This window comes from Lutjanus erythropterus, chromosome 23, assembly GCF_056507025.1.
Source record: "Lutjanus erythropterus isolate fLutEry1 chromosome 23, fLutEry1.hap2, whole genome shotgun sequence".
NCBI classification, from domain to species: Eukaryota; Metazoa; Chordata; class Actinopteri; order Lutjaniformes; family Lutjanidae; genus Lutjanus; species Lutjanus erythropterus.
The window spans coordinates 25459501-25482118 of NC_139339.1; the positions used below are offsets into that span (position 1 = coordinate 25459501).

Consider the following 22618-nt stretch of genomic DNA (forward strand, 5'->3'; position numbering starts at 1 on the left):
GGAAAAGCCATGGTTGAACTACAATCAAAATGGTTTATCATCTTGGGAGCACTAATATCTTCTAGTGCTTAAGTAAAGAATTAATCGTTTGATCAATTTGTTTGGACAGTTAGACAGAGAAATGACAGATGTATCACATGAATCAAAACCAGCAAAAATCTGCTGGTTCCAGATTCTGAAATGTGAAGACTTGCTGTTTTTCTCTGTTTTATTTAATTATAAATGAAATGTCTTGGGATTCTATAATTATTTATTTTCTGATAAAAGATAAAATGAGAAACTGACAGATTAATAATAAAGATAATCATTAGATGTAGACTAAATGTAATTATGACATGTTTTGTTTAAAGCTGAAAGTTAGGTACAAAGTACAAAGGATTCATCTTCAGGGGGGTACTTAGTTTTTTTTTTTTTTTTCCCATTCCAGCCATTACATTTTAATATTTCTTGAGTAGAGGTGGAAATGTGGGCTTGATGATGACAAGTATGCACAGTAGTTTTTCTTCTGGACAAAATTTTTGGACGGACAGGCCGACTAACAGGCCTAAGCCTTCCTTTTCTTCAAATATCAAAGACGGTCAGTGCTTTGATGCAAATGCTACAAATGATACAATTGCCTGTACTTATGTTAAGACCCCCTGGCTGCACCCTTACTTGTGATGCTCACAGCTTGTGATGCTTGTGGTCTGATGCTTTTTTATAAAATGTATGTCCATGTTTGTAACCGAGAGCTGTGTATTTGACTCCATGCTGCATACTATGATGCCTGCACATACAGTACTTAAGCTTGGAATAAGCGGTGTGGAGTTGTTTAAATGGTGGAGTCAGTTTGAGAACATAAGACATGGAACCAACAGTGTTGTTGCTGAGGTTCTCCTGTTGTACTATTTATGCTATTCATATACAGTATGTTTGAATGTATGCAGTAAGTGCTCCCAGTGTTGATCTCATAACCACTGATCCCAGCATGATAATCAATGTCATTGTTTCTAGGTTGAAGTTTTTGCTTGGTTTATTTTCCTCCATCGCTGACTGAGCCAAAACCTTTTCAATCTCCTGGCAGAAAACACAATAATCCATCACTTCACAACTTCATGACGCTCATATTTTCCATCACATCCTCTATAAAAACTGACTCTACATGATCTACATTAATTACACACAACTACAAGCTTCTACTTCGCAGTTTTCTCGGATTGTGGTAGAAATTAAACTGCCAGCGTAGCTTACAGCACAATATCGTACTGTATAATATGTTCCACTTCAAGTTGGAAGTCGGAAAATTCTCCGATAGTAATATGCTAATGTTAGCGGTCCAGCTTGGAAAAAAAATCACATATAAAACACCTGTGAGTTTATTTTTTGTTTCCGTACAATACTGCTCCTAAAACAACAGCTAATGTGACAATATTTACCAATATTACTAGCTAGCTTGGCATAGAAAATTAGCAACTGCAAACGCTACTCGTAAAAATTCCTTGCTAGGTAGATATGCTAATTTAAGTGGTCATAAGAGATATTCCTGGATTTGTTGTAAAATACTACTCCCAAAGCAAAAGCTAATGTGTCGATATTTTGTAATGTTAGTAGCTACCTAGCACAGCAAAAATAGCAACTTTATCTTTCAGCTTTATCCTTAACCAAGAATCATGCAGATGGAGGTCATGGAGTGTTGAAAATTCAAACTTTGTGTATTTACAGAATAATAAAAATGTTCAATAAAGTTATGGTGTTTACAGAGTGCTGTCAGGTCCAGTGTGATTTCACAACTGTATCCTTGGGGATAATATATCTGTTTCTTACTTGGGGCTTTCATGTTGAAAAGTTGTTCCGTTACTTTACCCTATGAGGGCAAAATATCCAAATCTATAAGTCTCAGTGTCTCCATTTCAGTCGTCCCTACACTGCCAAAAGGGCCATATTTGAAATAAAACACAGGTGAATTAAGTTGTTCGTAACTCTGTACTGACATGCAGATTAGCCCTCACAAATCAGGTTGTATTCTACATTTCAAAAGCACACTGGCATCAACCAACCCCTTATCTGTACAGACAACTACTCAAGTACCTACAGTATGAGGATCAACATGTACTACATTATGTGTAACTGCAAGCAAATAAAAGAAAGTTGATAATTTTTTTGTCTGAATTTCATTTTTGGTACATTTTTAACTATATCCACGACTGTTCAGGTGGTCAGTCATGAGAAAACTTATTTCTTGAAATAAGTAGCATTATGCTAATGTGGAAATATAATTCCACTCTGCAGTGCAGTTTTTTCAGTTTTAGGAATTTTCCAGAAATGGAGGTCAGTGTCTTCTGTCCTCCAGAAATAGCTGTGCTAATATGGAAAATGTGACTTTTGATTCTAGAAGCCGATTGGTAGATTGGTTCAAGCTGTCATGCACCTTAGTGAGCATTTTATCATGTTTTGTCCACTGGAAGGGCACTTTAGAGGCTAATCCGCCACATTTTGTCCCCTATAAGGACACATCTGGGGGCATTTTGTCATGTTTTGTCCTCTAGAAGGGCACTTTAGAGGGCACCTTAGCACATTTTGTCCAGTAGAAAGGCACATTGGGGCATTGCAGCATGTTTTATCTACCATAGGGGACACTCCTTGAGTCCACCAGTGGTCTGTACAGTGAACTTGCCAAAACATACAATCAGACAATCAGACAAACTTCTCTTTCAACCTCTCATTTGTCACAACTAGACTTTTTTTCCTGTGTGCTAGTCATTGTTTACAATCCGATTAGCGACTTCAGATGCCAGAATCTAGATGGAAGCTAATCTCTATAAGTAGATATCTGCATATATATGTAGATACATTTTAAAAAAGATAATGAAAAGCTAAATTGTTGTCAGACGATAGCCGATGGGTTCCAAGATTCTGCATTCATTTGCAGATATGTGTTGATAGAGACTGGATTCTTGACAAACATTTTAGAATTTTTGCTACTTTGACATGTTGATGTTGTGACTCGTTGCTTGTATATAATGACATTCTTGAGCTAATCCAGGGACTGTGATTATACAGCACTTGAGTTAGTTGTTGGCTTTGATGACATGGTTTTTTGATTGGAGGATGTAGTACTGCATGAACCTGTTAGCAAGCAGGACCACAGCAGCACAGTTACCTCCTCCTGTAAGACTGTAACAAGACTGCCAACAGCTTGGCTTGACACAGCATGGCTTAAGTGGATCGACCTCAGCCCATGGAAAAACCCCATAAGCTTCTCTCCAGTCCCTGGTTGTTCCAAACTGTCAGTTATTTTTAGCATTATTTCAAGATTTTTGTCTTAACTGATCAAGCAAATCACTAAAAAGATCTGCACTGCTTATAACACCAAAATAGTAAGAGTTCTGTTTGAGCAGCCATTGTGCAGTAGATCACAATGTTCCTCATAGAGCCGGGGCTTAATGCCTCACAGTCATACAGTAGTGAGCGGCAATTTCTCTGATATATGGCCGTAGTTCACACAGAGCAGCATCGCCATAGACACAATTAGCTTTTAATGGCCTTCGGGTGATTTACCTGAGGACTCGACAATGTCAGCTTGATAGATTAACGGAATAGGAACCTATGACGTCAGACTCACTCTACTGCCTCCTGGCTGTGTTCAAACTGAGATGTAACTATGAGTTGCAATTCTAAAAGCTTTATTGTAACTTTAATTTTTCAACACATTATTTTGCCAGTTGCTAATACAGGTTGTGTGAACATTTATCAAACCACTGCAGTGAAATACCTCTCTGTTTTGCACACACACATTTATCAGGACAGTCTTGACATTCTTCGTTGGCAAGGTGATGGTCTCGTTCCCTAAAAGTGAGGAAAAAGAGGGCAGGCATATGACATCACACACAACAAAACAACTACCATTTGCAGCTTTTGTGCCTCAGAAATGTTGTCCTAACTTGGTATTTGTGGTACAGCAGGTATACAGGTAGTTTAGGAGATACAGGACAGGAGGGCTGATGAGTGACTTAAGGACATTTCACACTGCACTTAGCTCAGTGCTATAAGCATTCTCAGACCTTTTTAGCCCCAGACTATGAAAGCTTTTGCACTGGCACAATTCCATACATGGGCTAATCATGACTTAAGCCTAGGGCTTGCTGGTTCTGCTCCAGAGGACTTTTAGCCCCAAGTTTGCAGGGTTTTCCCCCTGAAAACTGACTTAACACCGGGCTAAACGGTGCCAGTGTGAAACGGGACTAAAAGCTGTTGAAGAGAAGACAAGAGAATAGAAACAATAGTTGTGTGTTTCAACAAACATTTAACCCAGAACAAACAGAGGAACAGTAAGGAGGTTTTCAAAGAAACTAAAGGGCTTTTCATGCTTCATATTCTTAGCCCAGGGTCAACTCTTAAGCCATGGAAAACCCTGGTCTTAGGGCTAAGAATAACCATGTTCTAAGAATATGAAGTGTGAAAAACCCTTTAGTTTGTTTTAAAGTCTTGTTACTGCCCTTTTTAAACCTTATGACTTTTGTGAAATTAGATTAAAATCTTCCCATTTTTCAAATGCATCTAAATCTCAGAGGAGGTGCACCTCACCTTTCCATAGCCTGGCCAGGTTATCATGGTGGACCTGGAGAGATGGACCTCCTGGCTAAAACCTTATCGATCTCGTATTCTGTTGCCCCCTAAAACACAATAGAAATGCAAGTCATATTGTTGTGTCCTTAATCTGTGATCTTCAGTGCATTCCTAGAATTATTTATGCACTAATGTGGTAAACATGTACTCAAACTACCAGGGACAAGTCTGCCTTTGAAAATACCCAAAAGAGAAATTTGCCAATTACCCAAAATCTTCTCTTCATTAGAAATTTAAATTTAAACTAGGATTCAATTTCTGACAGAGTCTACCAAGGATGGGAGGATTCTTGCTCTTTATCTCTGGAAGGTAAACGTGACACATCTGTGCAGGAATTAGTAGGTTTCCTTTACAGCAGTTCAACAAAACATAAGCATATCAGTAATCAAGGAGGCTTCTTAGTAAAATATGACAATGCTAATTTTACGAAACAGGAGATATTTAACAGAAAAGAATCTCTCTAATATAAGCCTGTTTCAAATAAAGGCTTGGTTCCCACTGCAGTTGAGGTAACTTTCTCAAATTATGGAGAATGAACTTTGAAGGCCATTCTTCAGATAAACCCACATATGGCAAAAGTGCATAGAAAACAAGCACTGGTTAGTAAGGGCAAAAGAAGCATTCTCATGCTGTGACAATATTATTACTTACATAGACAAGTCGGCGTACAGCCTTTGGTGTCGTAAGGAGTCCCCGAAGACGCTCTTGGACTTCTTCCCATTCTCTGTGAGAGCTGGACTGAGACCTGAACATTGTACCAGTCAGGAAAAAATCAGCTTGAGTGACATCTTTATAAGTCTTCATTACAAGCTTGAAATATGAACATTCCAGTGTCATCTACATATGTTCGTATGCAGTCAAACTCAGAGGAGAAGTCAAAGGAGAAAGGCCATACCATGTTATATATGTGCAAAAAATTACAAGAAAGCATGTGATATGTTCAGTGATATTTTTTGATTATATTCTCTACCTATCCCCTGTAGTGAGGTACATTATTATAATATGAATGTCAATAATCAAAACTAGTGAAGCTAAGAACCTGCTGTGCCTGGCCTGTTCCCTGTAGGACTGCCACAGTCTTGAAGGGTCGGGACTTTGGTGGGGGTCATGTGTTTCTGAAGAGCTGGAGTCGTCCTCTGATGTCTGTCCAACCTGCCAATGGAAGCAGAGAGGAGTTACTTTCACAATCAGACAACCACCCTATTAATGCATCTGCACCTCTACAATGAATTATTTCATTCTCTAATGCTGGCCTCACTTTTACTAAAGGCTCAATCAAATAATTTCTGCCAACCTAAATTTATGGTATTTAGACAAGTGACTGAAGAGTTTAAGTTGCAGGTGGTGCATTGGTCAGGTGAAATAAGGTCTCTGGTAAACAGAGCTAATAAAGCTTTATTTTAGCTTTAAAGCTAATAGGGCTGCTAACTGCATAGATAACTGAGCTTACTAGCTAATGGTAGCTACAGTTTGAAGCAGTTAGCAGTTACTTTGGCACCAAGTAAAGCTATCTGTTCATCAGAAAACTGAGGGAGTTGAATCTTAAGAAATTTTGGTTTGTTCTATGACATAAATTATGTCAGTCTGGTTGTTAAATTTTGGCTTTAAAAATCATAAAAGTGGTGCTCATTTGTCAAGATTATCTTGCTAAACAAAACATATAAATATCACAAACTTTTGTTTACCACAGAACATATTTCACCAATGCACTAATCCAATTTAGAAAAATCCCATGGGCTTTTTGTTAAGTTCCCTTGACAAAAAGCCCATCCCTGCAGCATTCTGTAGTTCAACATGTTGGGAAATGCTTATTGCTATCTTTCTGAGAGTGAGATGATAAGATGGATGTTAACCTTTTGTCTGTGACCTAAAGTGCAGGGCTGGAGTCAGGATGTGGATTAACCTAGTTTAGCATAAGGACTGGATCAGGAGGAAACAGCTTACATGGCTCCATCCAAAGTTCTAAAATACCCAACATTTCTTAAGCTCACTAATTAGCATATTGTGTTACTTGTACTTTTGGTAAGTGTACTTCTGAACTTTGGACGCAATTAGAGGAAAGGAAAAATAATAACATAAAATAAGATCTCATCCTCATTAAGCCTGTATCTCCTTGACATAAATGACTGTCCATTTTCTCATGCTTCTTAAATTCGCCTCCTGAGAAGCAGCCTTTGTCTCCTCTCAGCCTGAGACTAATTTCAGCTCAACCGAAGATTTTAAAATCTTCTGACTCTGACTCAAGCTCTGTACTTTACCCAAAGACAAGAGTTTGGTATTGATCCTCTCATCTCATTATTTAATGCTTATGTTTTAAATTTGGACCAAATCTGATAAACCCTAAAACGTCCTGTCTAAGAGGCCAAAAAGGAGGAAAATAAACAATTCCTACCAAACCCCTGGAGAAAGATTTTCTTCTGCCAGGTGGAGAATTCCTCACTAAAACAGCCAAAAGAAGGAAAAAGAATTTTGAGTCACAACAGATTTGCATTTCTTTGGTAACAGAAATTCGACTGTAAGTCGGCTATCATACAATAGGTAACTCGCAGCAGATTATTACCCTCAAAATATCATAAAGGGCCAAACATTAATTTTATTATATAACCTTGTGTTGTAAAATGAGCATCAAATAACCCAGAATCAGGTCATGTCAACAGAGCAGTACAACACTAATGGTAAACGTTACAAGCTGTTATGGGAAGTTGTTGGAGACAAAGCAGGTTTATATGATGTTTTCTACCTGTGGATGACGACCTGGTCAAAGGTGAAGAGGAGTTGGTAAACACTGCAGAGCGGTGGGGTGAGGCAGATCGACTGGCTCCAGGCCACGAGGACAGCATCTACACACAGGAGAATGGCAGACAGCAGGTAAAACTGACATTCACAAGCAGGGCTGTAACTGTCTTGGCAAAGAGGTTGGATCATTTTATTGTGATGACGAAATAAGAGACAACTCATACACTGGGTGTTTCAAACAGGTAATAAAAAATGTTTTCTGAAATGAATTTATGTTAGTGACTAGCACATGATAGCAGCGCAAATGGAATTTTCCTACAAAACAAAGTTATGGAATATTATTTTGACTATGAACTCTCAGATTTTAAAGGGATAGTTTGGATGTATGAAGCAGGGTTGCAGCAGGTCATTGTAACATGACTGTCACTGACCCTGGAATTCCTGGAAAACTGTTGAATTTTTGAGAATACAGTCACAGAGAAGTTGGGGGAATATAAAGCAAATTTAGAAATATATTACTTAATATTAAAGGGATAGTTCATAGGGGACATTTATCCATAGTCAGTGTATTACCTACATACAGTAGATGGTGGTTGACACATTGCCAGTTTGAAGAAGCAGCAGGAGTATAGGAAGCTAAGCAATGTGCTGCTGTGGACAGGGTCAACAGCAAAACATATTTTAGACAAAAAAAATCTGTATCTGCTTAAATGCTCACATTAATTATTTGTGGGATATAGTGAAAACTTAAATTTGTTTGGTGGTTCTACTAACTTAAAAATGTTGAGTGCCAGTACAATTTTCTTTTGTTTTTATTAAACTCATAATTTTTGATTAATGAGGAAAACAGGCTCCTGAAAAGGTCCCTATGACAGAAATATTTTAAAAGATTTTAGTTTACTGAACATGACATAATGAGTTTTTCATATTTAAAATGTACCTGCTGTGTGGAGTTGTACCTAACTCAGCTCCTCTCTGCCATCTGCTGGCTGCAAATGAAATAAAGCTGTGCAGTCTGTGCTTACAGGCTGGGAGGTGCTGCTCATGTCCCTGTCAGCAGAGTCCAGGCTGAGTCGGGCCAGACGCTGGGCGTTTCCTGCTCTCAGAGGGGACAGGGACTGGGATCTGGAGACGTATGACGGTGACCTGGTGCTGTACGCCCTACGACCTCGTCTCCGTCCAAGATTCTGAGGTTGTTTCCTCTGAGGAGAGCAGGTCCTGGGTCTGCTGGGGGGCTTCTTGTTCCTCTTTATCACCGGCCTCTGGTAACACAAGAGTGGACGTCTCAAAAATATCTACAGCCTGAACATAACAGAAGCAGTTAGGCTTTCCAGCTGCCTGTTAAACATTCTGCTAGAACCACAGGCTGTTTACCATGGGTACATTGGGGTAAATGTTGGCCTCTGCATCAGCTGAGCACTCAGTGATGGTTGTTTTGGTGGAAAACTCCAACCTGGGAGCGATACCCTGGGAAAAACAGAGGAGAGCAAACATTTGTACCATAATGACATGAAACTGCAAAGATCATACTTATAGTCATCATTTTTTATACAGTATTTCCCTGCTACTGTGGTCCAGAATATGTCATGACTAGATTTGTAAGCACAGTTTCTCAGTTAAATGTTTACTACAGAGACATTATAAAAGGATGGAAGAAGCAGCTCATCCTGCGACACACAAACCCCTACTCCAAAAAGTTCATTGGTTCATTAGTAACAGGTGACAGTATCATGATTAAGTATTAAAGGGGCATCCTTGAAAGGCTGTTTACAAGCATGGATGGGGTGAAAAACTGTGTGGGCAGACAGTCGAACAGTTTAAGAACGACATTTCTCACCAAAAAACTGCAGGAATTTAGAGATTTCACCATCTATGATTCTTAACATCATTAAATCTCTGCGTCGGAGATAGTACAATTTGCTTATGCCCACATAACAAATGTGTGGAAAAGATTGTGCTAGTGATGTATCCTTGTGAAAATGCCAACCATAGTACCTTTAAGCCACATGCTAAAAAACAGACATAAATATCATGATTGTGGACTTTAAGGTACTGTGTCCAAGGGTTGGACCTACTGGAAAATGAGGCGCTCGGATCATCAGAACCTCTCGATCCACTCCAGAGAAGGAGGGAACCAGTTTTGGCTCCGGGAATAAGAAACGACGAGCGTCTTCTTCAAAACAGGCCAGAGTGTCCCCCACTGCAAACACAGACACACCTCACTTCTGTTACAGTTGAACGGAGGTCATTCTGGCTGGAATCATTTTAATGGGCGATTGAAAGAATACAGTATTTTCACATTACAGCATGTGGGCAAGAGAGAAGTCATCTGCAGCAACAGGCATAATTATAACCATTGGAACTAAGATGAATATGAAAAATGAACAGCCTCACCTGGAGGGATCAGCTGCACTAGTTCAACTCTGACCGTCTCATCTGGAGAGAGGAGGTATCAGGTTAATAATCCTGTGTCAAGATGACTGTCAACAATAGGTAACTTAGGGTGATCAGATGAGAATGGGTGAAATACAGAAGAGGGAGTTGGGGGTGGGCTTGTCATATCAGAAAGATTAATGTAGAATAACTTGGAGTAACATCAATATTATGAGGATCACAGCACAGCTTCCCAACACAGGTGACAGCTGTGTTACAGTCATTTTACATGTCTTTTCAGCAGCTTGTCATTATGCTGTCATCTGGTTTATAACACATCAATAGCACTATAAATAACACTATACTACAAATAATACTATAAATAATACTGGTAGAGGCTGAGTGTGGATGCCATGAACAGCCGAGCTCACAGCCACAATCTCGAGATCACAAGTTATATTTAGTTATCTTGAAAAGACAAGCTGTTATCTCAAGATAATGAGATAATTGATCTGTTATTATAAGAAAGCAAAAGGTTGTTTCCCCTTATAAATGATGGTTATCAGAGCCATGTCTGTATAGCAGGTCTGTACTCTCTTGTGTTGCACAATTAATCAGGCAGTTTTGGCTCCAAACCAGCTGTTTATTCACATAACAACATAATTGTGACCAAACACAAAACACCCTTTTTGCATTCCCTCATAAGACTGTCTTCAGAGTATAATTTATGAAGATGCATATCTGAGAAATATTTGGGATTACAGGATAAGACAGACGTAGGAAAGGGAGTATGCCCCCACATCAGTTTATTAAATAATATTTTAACTATATGAAATCTGTCACAAACTGGATAACTGTACACAATCATATTATTTAGTAACTTACACTCAAGCATCACAGCGATGTCTCCAGGGTCAACTGCATGCCTGAAAATCTAAACAGAAACAAAATATTCATGTTTTTTAATTCCTTATTTTACAAACAATATTAATGTACTATATCTATAGGGGTTGGCATCTGTGTTGGTAAGTGCTGTGCAGCTATGTCAATTTTATTTATGTCATTCAATAAAGGAATGGCTCAACTAACTTTTAATAAGTGATCTAACTAATCACTAATAAATATCACGTCATGTACTACCCTTCAGCTACTTTTCTCCTTCAGATGATCCAAACTTCACTTCATCACAACTGTCCTTCTCCTACATGGTTCATTAGTAAAGACCTGCCTTTTCAAAGGTCATCTTCTCGTGAAACAGCAGAGGGAAGACAGCAGGGAGACACTCAGACTGGCGATACTGGCCCATGAAGCACATGCTGAGGTAGATATCATCTTTGTCTGGCAGATGAACTCCAGGACAAGAAACCTGACAACAGTGGAGGCACGTACAGATACATGAGTTCAGTTAAATTTGTTTCTAAGTAGAATCTGTGCGGTGTCTGAGCCATTTTCTACTGACTGCTAGTGGACACATATTACTTTGTACCACTTTAAGGAACCTCCCCGACACTGAAGGCCATATTTCTCATGTGCAACTGAGATAGGCTTACAATTTTATTTCTTCTGAAGTTGTTTTAGGTTTGGAAAAGTCCTATTATCCCACGCTGTCTGATAGAATCAGGCATATTCTATATCTGAGTAACAAGAAAAAAATCTACTCGTTTATTTTCATGTTCTCTATGTGGACTGTGGTGCAAAGTCATTAAGTACATTTACTCAAGCACTAAACTTCAGTACAAATTTTAAGAACTTGAACTTTCCGTAAGTATCTGCATTTTATGTAACTGTATACATCTACTTCACCGAATCTCAGAGGCAAGGTTTACAGATGAAATGATACCAGAAACTCAAGGTATGATTGCAGTCATGTCAGAAAAACTGCCCTGTTTTCAGGCTTTGTGATGATGCATTTGCCAGCTGATCAAAGAGGCCTTTATTTAACTGAAAAAGAAGAATTTTCTCAACCAATGAAGGATCACTTAATCCTTCAGAAAAACTCAAAATCACCAAATTTGGAAATACATGATTTTCACTTGAAATGAAGGGTGTGAAGAAATGTAATCTATAAAGTAGCTAGTAAAGCTGACAGACAAATGAAGTGGAGTAAAAAGCTCAGAATTTTACAGATATTTCTTGAATTTGTATTTAATTACAGTACTTAAGTAGTGACATTTCACCACTGCCTTTATGGAACATTTTCTGAACTTTTTTGAATAACCCTAAGTTGAATTAACATTAAATATCTTAGTTTCACATAAAACACACTATGTAGGCTATGCAGCTACTGTATAGACCCACTTTGTGATAAGGACAGGTGAACTGATCCTAAACGTTTAAATTTAGTCAAATTAATATATTCAGTGCTTTTGCTGAGTAAGTTGCATGCCGAATTATAGTGTAGCTAACACTTAACACTTAAGTCAGCATTGTAAGTTTAACAAACATGTCTCTTCGCCGCCAGGTAAAAATTAAAATAACACCTTGAATGTAGCTTAACGGAGTCATGTCTAGAAGTGAACCCTTGATCTGCTAAGCTCTCGCGAGATTTTTAAATGTTTCTTCGTTGGATGTTGTACGAACGAAGTGAGTGTTATAATGTGTCAACATTATGGTTAAAATCTGAGTAGGTTCAGGCACAGAAAATATTTGCTTAAAGTTGGGGGGGAAATCAAGATTTGGGTTAAAATAATCACTCTCGCGAGATCTTTCACGGGTCTGGGGTTCCCATCTAAACACCACTGTTCTCCCCGTACAGAACCTAGGTCAAGAATGAATGTGGAAAGTGACAAGTCTTACCGCTCTGAAGTTTACTTCAACCTTCACTTTCAGTGCTTTTCGGGACATTGGACTCTTATATCAAAGGTGATATGACGGAATAGCTACAACTTCAAGTGCATAGAGCGTACTCTTCTCCGGTTCACCGTCACCTTACCTCGTTACCATGGACACTACAACTTCCGGCTTTAGTTGCTATAGCAACCACGAAGCGCGTTGTTTGCTGCGTGAGCTCGTATTTTGTTTGCCATGACCAGTGTGGTCCTTTTCCACGGCAGCCATATTGATATGAAACAGCAGGGTAAACACAGCTGTTACCAATGATGCTAATTAGTCTATCAGAGTCTCTCCAGTGAGGCAACATGTACAACAGCAGCAACCTGACTCTGTTTGCCCTCAACAGGAACAGAAACTTAGTTAATTAATATAATTTGTAATTGGTTACTGTTCTTAAGTAGATTTTTGAGTAGTAGACCTTTTACTCTTACTTCTTGTATTATAAAAAGCAGACTCTTCACTACTTTATCCAATCCCTCTCACTTTATGCCACAGGCAAACATTCACTCATTTAAATACGCTTCAAAAATCACTCTTTGTAACTGCAGGTTTGACTTATATCCATCTCATGATTTAGTTAAAATTTATTTTTTAATATTCAACTATGCACTTTTCTGGTGTGGCACTGCTGTAGTCTAAGCCAAATATCACTTTCTCCAAAGCAACCACACTCCATTGTCCACACCACATCAGATTCAACAAACACTCATAACTTCAGAAAACTGTGTAAATTATCCACCTGTGCATTGAGTGCATGTGCACGTGATTTTAAATTAACATAATTAACGTTCCAATAATATCATAATATGGCTGCGCTTCCTGCTCCAAATGTCATAGAGTCATTGGTGAAAGACTTTGGTTTTAACAGCAGGCTGACTACACGACTCTACGAGAGGTCAGACCACTTGTAAACTGTGTTCATATCTAAAGGAAAATTCAAAATACGAGAAAATTGGTGAATACCACAAGTTCTCCTCAATCACTCATATGCACCACTTAAGAACAAATCTGTTTGTGCGTGCAGTTCTTGAGAACATGAACAGCCTTGACTTCTTAGTTCACCAAAGTCGCACAATAAAGCTAACAAACTAACAGATCAGGGCAGTGGTCCTCTGCAAGGTAAAACTAAAAAACAGTCTGTCTGACAGCAAGGTAAAGTGTTGAAAATTTTCTAAATATAGCTTACTCTTAAACTGATATTGATTTGTTTAGGTGCCTAAAACACATTATGCTGCTGACCCTGTCCACAGCAGTAGATTGCTTAACTTCCTACACTGGTACCCTGATACAACCGCACTTCAAAATACTGAAATACCCCTTTAATATGAAAAGATACATTTGCAAATTTGCTACATATTTCCCCAAATTTTCTGTAACTCTTACTCTCAAAAAATATTTCTGGAATTTCGGGGTCAGTGACATTCACATTGCGTTGTGTCGACTTTATTCTTCTTTAAATCTTTTCTTCTAAGTGAGTCCATTTGGCACCGGGCTGACAGCTTTAGTTTGGAGCTAAACATTAAAAAAAGAAAGCAATAAAAAGTCAAGTATAAATCATTTTCTTCAGTGTAATAGCAACAACTTTATATTTTGCCAAAATCTGTAGCAAAACTGAAAACTTGTATTTCTATTAGGTGTTCCAACTAAGTTATTACCCATTACTGGTGGTGCAAAGTAAAACCTTCAATAAATAACTGTTTAAAAAAATGAAATTTGAAAGAAACATATTTTGTGAACAGAAACATCACTCTTCTGAGCACAGCCTTAGCATCAACATATCAGACGTCTGAACTTTGAAGTTGTCCGTTAGAACTAAGTCTCAGGATCTTTTGTCAGTTTGCTCAGGTGTGTCGGGTTCAGAGTCAGAGTCTGAATCCTCCTCCTCTTTTTCCTGAGCCGTCGCTCCGTCCTGGTCGACAGCCACCGCTCCTTTCCTCTGAGGCAGGACGGTGAAGAAGGCCTCCTGCCAGCTGCCCTTCTCCAGGTACGCCAGGATGATCTCAAACACTGCAGGAGGGACAAAAACACACTTTGAAGACCAAACACAGGCAGAGGGAGCAAAAGAGTCAAGTGGGAATTAGCCGACTTCTTCACATAGATCATTTAGATCAGTTAATTGAACTTTTAGTAAGTCTAGCACCCCCCTTAGTCACTGCTGCTACGCCTGTCAGGCTTTATATTCCAGTGGTGCACATGTACAGTTATGATATGAAACAATCTCATTCTGCTAGATTCCACCACACCTACTTCAGTTCTCGTATTTAACACCAGGGGCTGCAAAAGTACACTCATTCTGTACTCAAGAAGAAGTGCTAATTCAATGTCTTTACTCAGGTAAAAGTGAAAAAGTGCCGGCTCTGAAATGATCGATATTAGAAATTTTTTACTCTGATACTGATGATATCTTTTGTTGCTGTGATACTAGTCCTCACCGTGGTTGACTGCCAGAACCTTCCGGCTGTTCATCTTCACAAAGCTGCTCAGAGGAAGCTGAGCGTGATCGATGCCCAGCTCCTTCGCCCTCTCAAAGGTGATCCCCTGAGAACCCAACACAGACAGAACAGTTAAGATCAGATCAGCGAGCAGGAATCACATCCACCTGTAGGTACTGCAGCTGTGAAACCAGACGCACCTTATGGTGGTTGTGGTCCACCAGACCTCCAATCACGTAGGCCTTCTTTTGGTCCAGCTCCTCCAGCACGTTGGGAGAGTCTGACGTCAGGTAAACCAGCTCCTCCTTAGCCACAACTTCACTGTAGTGCTCCGTTTTTATGTTGATGTCCTGCACACATGAGCAGCACACACATGTACACATTCAGTTATCCAACACTGCATAGTTAGACATACTGTACAGTGATATAAAACAAGACAAAATGAGAAACAGTAACATTTATGTAAATGCAATTACACACTAATTCAAGGATCACCACCACAAATATAATAACTGGATTTGTGACATCAGAAAAATGTATATTCACCATGTTGTTTTATTTTGAAAGTTTAATAAAAGACCAATGAGCATTTCTCCTGAGGGCATATCTATGTATGTGGGTCAATATTTGGAAAGTAAGTCATTACAATAGTGTAGAAATATTCTAGGAGCATGTTAACGTAGCCATACACAGTATAACATTTACATTTTGAAACATCTTTGGAACTGAAACTAGTACACAATTAATGAATCAGTTGAAATAAAATTAATCTGCAACAATTCTGACAAGCAACAAACTTCCAGGCAAAAATATTTGCTGGTTTCAGTCTCTCAAATATGAGGCCTTGATGCTTTCGTTGTCATATGAAAGTGAACTGAAAATCTTTGAGCTTGATAAAATTAGCAATTGAAGATTTCACCTTTGGCTCTTTAAAATCATGATTTGTCCCTGTTTTTTAATATTTTACAGCCAAAATTATACATCAGTTAATTGAGAAAATAATCTGCAGTAGGGCTGCAACTAACAATTAGTCAATCTTCAATTATAATTAGAATTCTTGATCAATCATTGACTCTATAAAATGTAAAAAAAAAAAAAAATGCTCAACACAATGTTCCAGAAGCAATGTCTTCAAATAGCTTTTTTCATCCAACCGTCCAAAACCCAAAGACTCTTAATTTACTGTCATAAATGACAAAGAAAGGCAGCAATTCATCACATTTAAAAAGCTGAACCAGCATTTTTCTTTTTAACTTAAACAATGACTCAAAGAATTACTCAACTAATCTAATAAATTGTCTTTAAAGCTGCAGATTAATAGCTGCTCTCTGAAATCATGACAGTTGTTAGTGGGAAGATGAAGCACTGAGCTGGTCAACAAAACGATTTACCATTTTGCTGAGTGGGTGATTCAGAGGTCTGAAACTGGAATAATAATGTGCAGACCAACAGGAGTTTTTTTAAACATTAGAATTGTGGAGCTTTTGTGCATTTTTCCCCTAAAATTCTACTGAGGCCACTGGAGTCAGCGTTGGTTGGGTGTGAAGACTACAAGTTTGAAAACGCTCCTCATGTCTGCTGCAGGCTAGAGGCTAGAGGCATCATCCAGGATTACGTTTACCTTCCAGTTCACCCATCCTTTGTCCTTCTCATCCATGCTCTGTTTGAGCTGTCCTCCCAGGCTGGTCAGATAAAACTGCAGAAGTGAGAGGAGGAGGTTAGACATCGGACAGGATCGTCTCTACTGCTTCATGTCAGTCAGCAGCCACCAACCTGCACTGGATGTAAAGCTCGTCTGTTCTCAGCGTAGCACCTCTGGATCTGTTTGTGAAGCTTCCGGACATCCTGAGGACACAGTGAGACCACCGGTCAGTTCATACCTCAGCACAGACACGGGTGCGTATCCCTCCTCAGAGGTTGTCAGAGCTCGTTACCTTGATCAGCATGAGGTCATCGAAGCTGCAGTCCACCACCAGCCTCAGTGAGCTGGGCGTCACCTCTCTGCGTGGACGCTTCCTGAAACTCTGGGCCTCTCCTCCTCCTCCCTCCTCCTCCTGATGATTCTGCCTCTGCAGCCGACGCTGCTGCTTCCTCTCTTTCCGTCTCTGCCTGCAGCACAAAGCACAGATACTGAACATGAGGGCAATAATGAACTACCAATGCAAACTCCATTACTGTAGTTAAATTTCTAGGACTCACCTGCGCACATAGTACCCTACTTATAAGAGCAAATTCGGTCATATTATGATGTGATGTTTGCATTGAAGACAAATAAGATGGGCATTCAGTTCCCTGTATTTATGATGTGTATGCAGGGTGAAGGAAAAGGCAAAGAAAACACTGATTCACACATAAAGAACAGCACATTCAGTTATGACAGTGAACCACATTCTTAAAAGCATTTCAGGTGCCCTTATTTTGAGTTTTACTGTCAAATCAAGTGGTTTATAATCTTAAGTTTATGCAATTTTAGGTCTTCCAACATCTCCACAATTACACTGTTGAACGTAATATCATCATAACTGTAAGACCAGATGGCTGGAGCTATAAAAATCAGACTCTAACTGTAATAAACTGGAGATTTATCTGTGTGCTTCATTTAATGCAGTGGTTGTCAAACTCATTTCAGAAGTTGAAAAAAGTTCCCCCACCACACTCTACGTTATTTTCTTAAATCAGTCATTAGCAATGACACAAGAAGCAACTTAAAAAAGGATTCAAGTTAGATTTTAGTGAAATAAAGGTCAGCACGACAGCTTGAAACATATTCACTGAACCCGTCCCAGAGTAGGGCTGCAACTAACGATTATTTTCATGGTCGATTAATCTGCCAGTTATTTTCTTGATTAATCATTTAGTTGTTTGGTCCATAAAATGTGAGAAAAAGTGCAAAAATGTCATTAAGTGTCTTTTGCAAAGCCCGAAATGACATCCTCAAATGTCTTTTTTTGCCTAAAGACATTCAGCTTCCCGTCATAGAGGAGTAAAGAAACCAAAAGTTTTTCACATTTTAGCTGAAGAAATAAGTAAAAGATAATTTTGAATACTTTTTGAATAAATAATTTGGAATAAAAATACTCAAACTGATTAATCAATCATCAAAATAGTTGACAGTTAATTTAATAATTAATGAATAGGCAGTTAACTGTTGCTGCTCTATCCCACCAGTTTGAGAACTACTGATTTAAAGCCTTAAATGTGTTTTATTTTGTAAGAATATGGCAGCACTAGAGACACATTAGGTTAATAAAGTGAAGCAGGTGTTGGACCAGCATGCACCTGAGATGGTCCATGTTCTATGGTTTGTTAGAATAAGAGAGGCAGCAGTTTCAATAGGATAAATAAATTCAGAATGAAATGCAAACTACTTTACTGTCTATTACTGACTTCTTTTGTCTGCACAGAGTTTATCCCTAAGTAGCATCAGTGGGGAGTTGATTTGAAGTATATATTTACTACTTCATTGACAAATAGCCACTAAAAACAATACAAGCTTAAATTGGCAAAATTTTGAATGGGGTTTGGCATGTAAGGGAGCACTGGGGCTGCCATGGAAAATGACACTTTGATACTTAATTACAAGAGTAAAAACGGGAAATGTTGTACCAGTACACAACGGTTATCTTCCCTCTGTTGTTGAATGAATGAATGAGTGTGACTGTACTGCTGACAATGTTAAAATGAGCTTACTTACTTTCGCAGCTCCCTCTCTTCTTCCCATTTCTGCTGTTTCAGGAGCTTCTTTCTCTGCCTTTTGGACAGAGTTTGTTGGTTTTCCGCTGCAGCTTCTCCATTGCTGCTTTTAGTATCTTTATTATCGTTTTCCTGCTGGGTGGCAGCCTCACTTTTCACATTATCATCAGCCATCTGTGAGGAGCAGAGGAGACTACTGTCTGTTCAGTAATGCTGCTGTGTCAACTAGCTGCTGATGTTAGCTTGCCGGCTGCTCTTTGCAGGAAGCTAACTGGCGGCATTTAGCAGCCACGAACGAGACTTTTAACAGTAAACTGTCGTTCTGATATCCAGCCACAAACAGTCACACAACCTGAGACAATAAACTCAACAACCACACAAGTTGTTCAACTCTGCCACTTCCACATGCATATTATGTAGGCGCATGTATGACGTCATTTAATCGCGTCAGGTGCATTCAAATGCTACCGGAATGCGTTTCTTTTTTGCGAATTAGCCATGGATGTACACGCAGCAGCAGCTGCCGTCAAAATAGACGACACGTATGATAACGACATAAGCAAGATTTCAAATCCATGTACTGAAAAAATAGAAGCTTTGTCAACAGGTGTAAAGTTAATGTGTGGAAATGTGTTACTGTAAAATCAGTGCCCTGTATATGTTGTTTGAATTAAAAAAAAAAAAACTGACAAAAGTCACTTTTTTCTAAAAACAAAAAAACAAAAAACAAAACGATAAAAAAAACAGTCACCTGATTAAATTTCTATTTTTTGACATATAATTTATGAACTTACTTGAAACAAAAATTGATTCGAATGAATGACGGATAAACGACATAAAATCTGAAGAAGGAGATAACGAGGAGCACCTGAAGGCAGCAGCAGGTGTTCCCGGTGTCAACCTGTTTGAATGGTTTCGAGCGGGACAGACAACAGCAACGACTGTTTTCGGCAAATATTAGCATATAATAACCATGAACTACATTGACTACACTCATATTTAATATATAATAATGTTCTTTTTCTTGGGGAGTGGCAGGGAAACAGCATATCACTTTTCTGTATTTAATTTTGGAGAAAATAGGACCTGCTTCCACAAAACAGAATACATTTACACCAGTGGCCATATTTTTGGCAATGTTAATTATATATCATTATATTAGCATATGAGCATCCATTAGGTAACTATGCTGATGGCACCGATACTTAATATATATAGTACTATATTTTTTTTTTCTTGAGGAGTAGTGGAAAGACAGAATTTATCAGTTTTTCTGTTTAATTTTGGAAGGAAGGGGAGCTGCTCTCATAGCGTAGAATAGATTTAACCTACAGCAGCAGCCATATTTGCAGCAAATATAATGAGGACTGGTTAGTTTACTACTTTGACTACAATAATTATAATTTTAATTTTGATAATGTGCTCCCATAAAGTTTTTTTGCCTCCCCACCCCAGCTATAGTAGTTTATGATTTTGTGCACTTATTTTTCATGTTGGCTACTAACTTCTAACTAGCAATGGTCATTCTTAACTTTTGGATCTGTGTCTGTGTATTATCTCAGGGTCCACCTATGGCACTGGCTGTAATGGGCTGTGTTGCAAACACACTGGGATTACATGCCTCTGTGTATACAGTTAGGGCTCTGCAACATGATCCAGCACCCATCCACCTACGTCCCCTCCTCGCCCAGTTCCTATGTGGGCCCACAGCCAGCAGAGAAGCCTTTAACACTGGCTGTTTATTTAGGACACATTCCAACATCAGTGGTGCTAAGCTGGCTTTCAGCCTTCAAACTTGCTGGTAAGTTGTCAGTGCTGAAAGGGATTTCTACAAGATGGAAACCATAAATTATTAGATATACAGATGTCTGATCAAGATAATCCATAAACCTTGTTGTGAGCAACTTCATGTAGGATCTTCTAGTAATCTAGTCCCATTATACTGGAGAGAAGACAGACATCTCAATGGCTGATATCTCCTAAACCCTACAACTCACACCAAAACTATCTAGATGAATAAATAGCTCTATAGTTAAGAAAAAAAAAAAGTGTATTTTTTTCATTAAGCATGTCCATGTGCCTGTGGTTCATCTTGTGGGTCATCCTTTAACATCAACAAGTGAAAAACATGACAGAGAAGTCTGCAAAAGGGTTTCATATTTATTACATTTTCACAATGCACAAACAAATTTAAAATTAGAATCTGATGAAACATCTCTTGCGGTATCCATGACACAATTTTGAACCAACACTGTACATTTCACCTGCAAAACACGATAGTTAAAAACTTAAAGATTTCACTTTGGACAAGATTATTCAACGTTTCATTTCTCTGTATCCATCTGTCCCTGCTGTGCATCCATATAAACGCTCCTTCATTCCAACAGTCACAAACGTGCTCATCTTTTCTCCTTATGACAAATCGACTTTCTTTTACCTTCGCAATATTTACCGCCTGTCCAAAATAGTTCATTGTTTCAAAGGAGCAGTGCAGTCTGCCATCAAACCACGAGCCTGTCTGAGTGTCCTCGCACAGAAGTCCCAGAATCAGAACATCAGGCCTTCTTTGAGACCTGTGAAAAAAGTATTTACACTTATACAGCAAGCTGTTCTTTTCTGCTATTGCACTGAAGTAAAAAAACAACAACAACAAAAAAAAAACAACTTATTCTCCATGCACATTCAAAAACTGCTACAATATGACTTGCAAAGTGCTACTGTGACCAAAAACCACGGCAATGGAAGATCTGTTTGAATAAATGATAATTCAAAGGTCCTAAACATTTCAGTGCGACCAACTATTAAAATGTGATTAAAAAGAAAAGTGCACATTGAATTAGATTAAACAGTAACTCATCCGTGGATCATTCAGAAGACTAACTTTGAAGTGGTGAAAACTGAAAAAAATACTATAAAAATGGTTACTGTGAACGTCCCTGAAAAATACTGGGATGTTATATTTTTGCCTGTATTGCACATTCCATTTTATTTTGGTGGTTAGTATTCAGGAAGTGAGAGACAGTGTATCAACACCACATTCAAAAATCAAACAGTTTGTGATTTCAAAGTGTATTTAAAGGGTCCATTCACCTAAATCAGAAAAAAAAGATCCTTTCCCTCTAGTGTTGTTTAGTCGTACACTTAGTTTTATTTTTTTCATTTGTCTGGATGTTGAACAAGTGAACAGATGATAAACTGCGGAAATTTGACGCCTGTCATCACCATGAAGGGCTCATTATTTATGCTAATGACATCAGCATGTTTTTTTTTTTTTGAATTTGTGGTGAATCAACCCTTTAATCTAGCCTTTTTGACAGTCATGATAAGTCGATCGACTGCGGTCAGAGCAGTGATCGAGCAACATTTCAGTCAACTTTCTACTTCAAGCTACAACAACAAAACCTGTATAATCAATGTGCTTTACTGAAAATAATACAATACCTGAATACATGAACACATCTTAATAAGACTTTTCACTCTTCACAAATGTTGTATTCTCTTATAACATCACTGTTGTTACTGCAGTTATTATAAAAGCCTGATGTTGACTTACTGGACTTTCTAGTTTCCTGCATAAAGACAGTAACATTTTTCCAACAGCTGATTCAAAGTGACAGAAGGATGGACTGGCCAGCAGATCCACAGTCTGTGAACTATCTGAAGTACAAAACAATACGTCTGTGACAAAATAATTACTTAGAAACAGTGATACACACAGAAATAGGTGTCAAACAGTACAGCAGTCTGCAGGTCACACAGTTGAGTTGTCCTAGAGGTCCTTCATCGCCCTGCCTGCTACAGTAGACACCTGAACCGTCCTTTAAACCCTTTTAGAGCCGTTTCGAAAAACTAAAATCGAGAAGGGAGAAGCATGGGCCAGTTTTAATTTTGTGTGAGAATTAAGGCAAGAGACTACAGGTAAAACATTGTTTTAAACTCACTGGTCT

At 38.6% G+C, this 22618-nt stretch overlaps 2 protein-coding genes across 3 annotated transcripts; both read right to left on the bottom strand.

Annotated features, from left to right (window-relative positions):
* Positions 1–3689: 3689 nt before the first annotated feature.
* On the bottom strand, positions 3690–14039 carry spata6l (spermatogenesis associated 6-like). 2 transcript variants are annotated; one of them, XM_084712654.1, is made up of 13 exons: positions 13930–14039; positions 10943–11080; positions 10600–10648; positions 9736–9777; positions 9417–9541; positions 8716–8808; positions 8367–8603; positions 7346–7445; positions 6998–7044; positions 5645–5757; positions 5257–5350; positions 4564–4652; positions 3690–3825 (listed from the first exon to the last, which is right to left on the bottom strand). In XM_084712654.1, the coding sequence occupies exons 1-12, from the start codon at positions 13966–13968 to the stop codon at positions 4587–4589; spliced, it is 1143 nt and encodes a 380-aa protein (XP_084568780.1). In that variant the 5' UTR covers positions 13969–14039; the 3' UTR covers positions 3690–3825; positions 4564–4586. The 2 variants fall into 2 exon arrangements, with proteins under 2 accessions (XP_084568780.1, XP_084568779.1); XM_084712653.1 differs by lacking the exon at positions 13930–14039 and adding an exon at positions 12511–12666.
* A 64-nt stretch (positions 14040–14103) lies between these two features.
* Positions 14104–19099, bottom strand: trmt10a (tRNA methyltransferase 10A). Its single transcript, XM_084712655.1, has 7 exons — positions 18673–19099; positions 16913–17087; positions 16752–16823; positions 16600–16674; positions 15179–15328; positions 14979–15084; positions 14104–14553 (listed from the first exon to the last, which is right to left on the bottom strand). Exons 1-7 carry the CDS (start codon positions 18843–18845, stop codon positions 14366–14368), a joined length of 939 nt encoding a protein of 312 aa, XP_084568781.1. The 5' UTR covers positions 18846–19099; the 3' UTR covers positions 14104–14365.
* Between the last annotated feature and the right edge of the window lie 3519 nt (positions 19100–22618).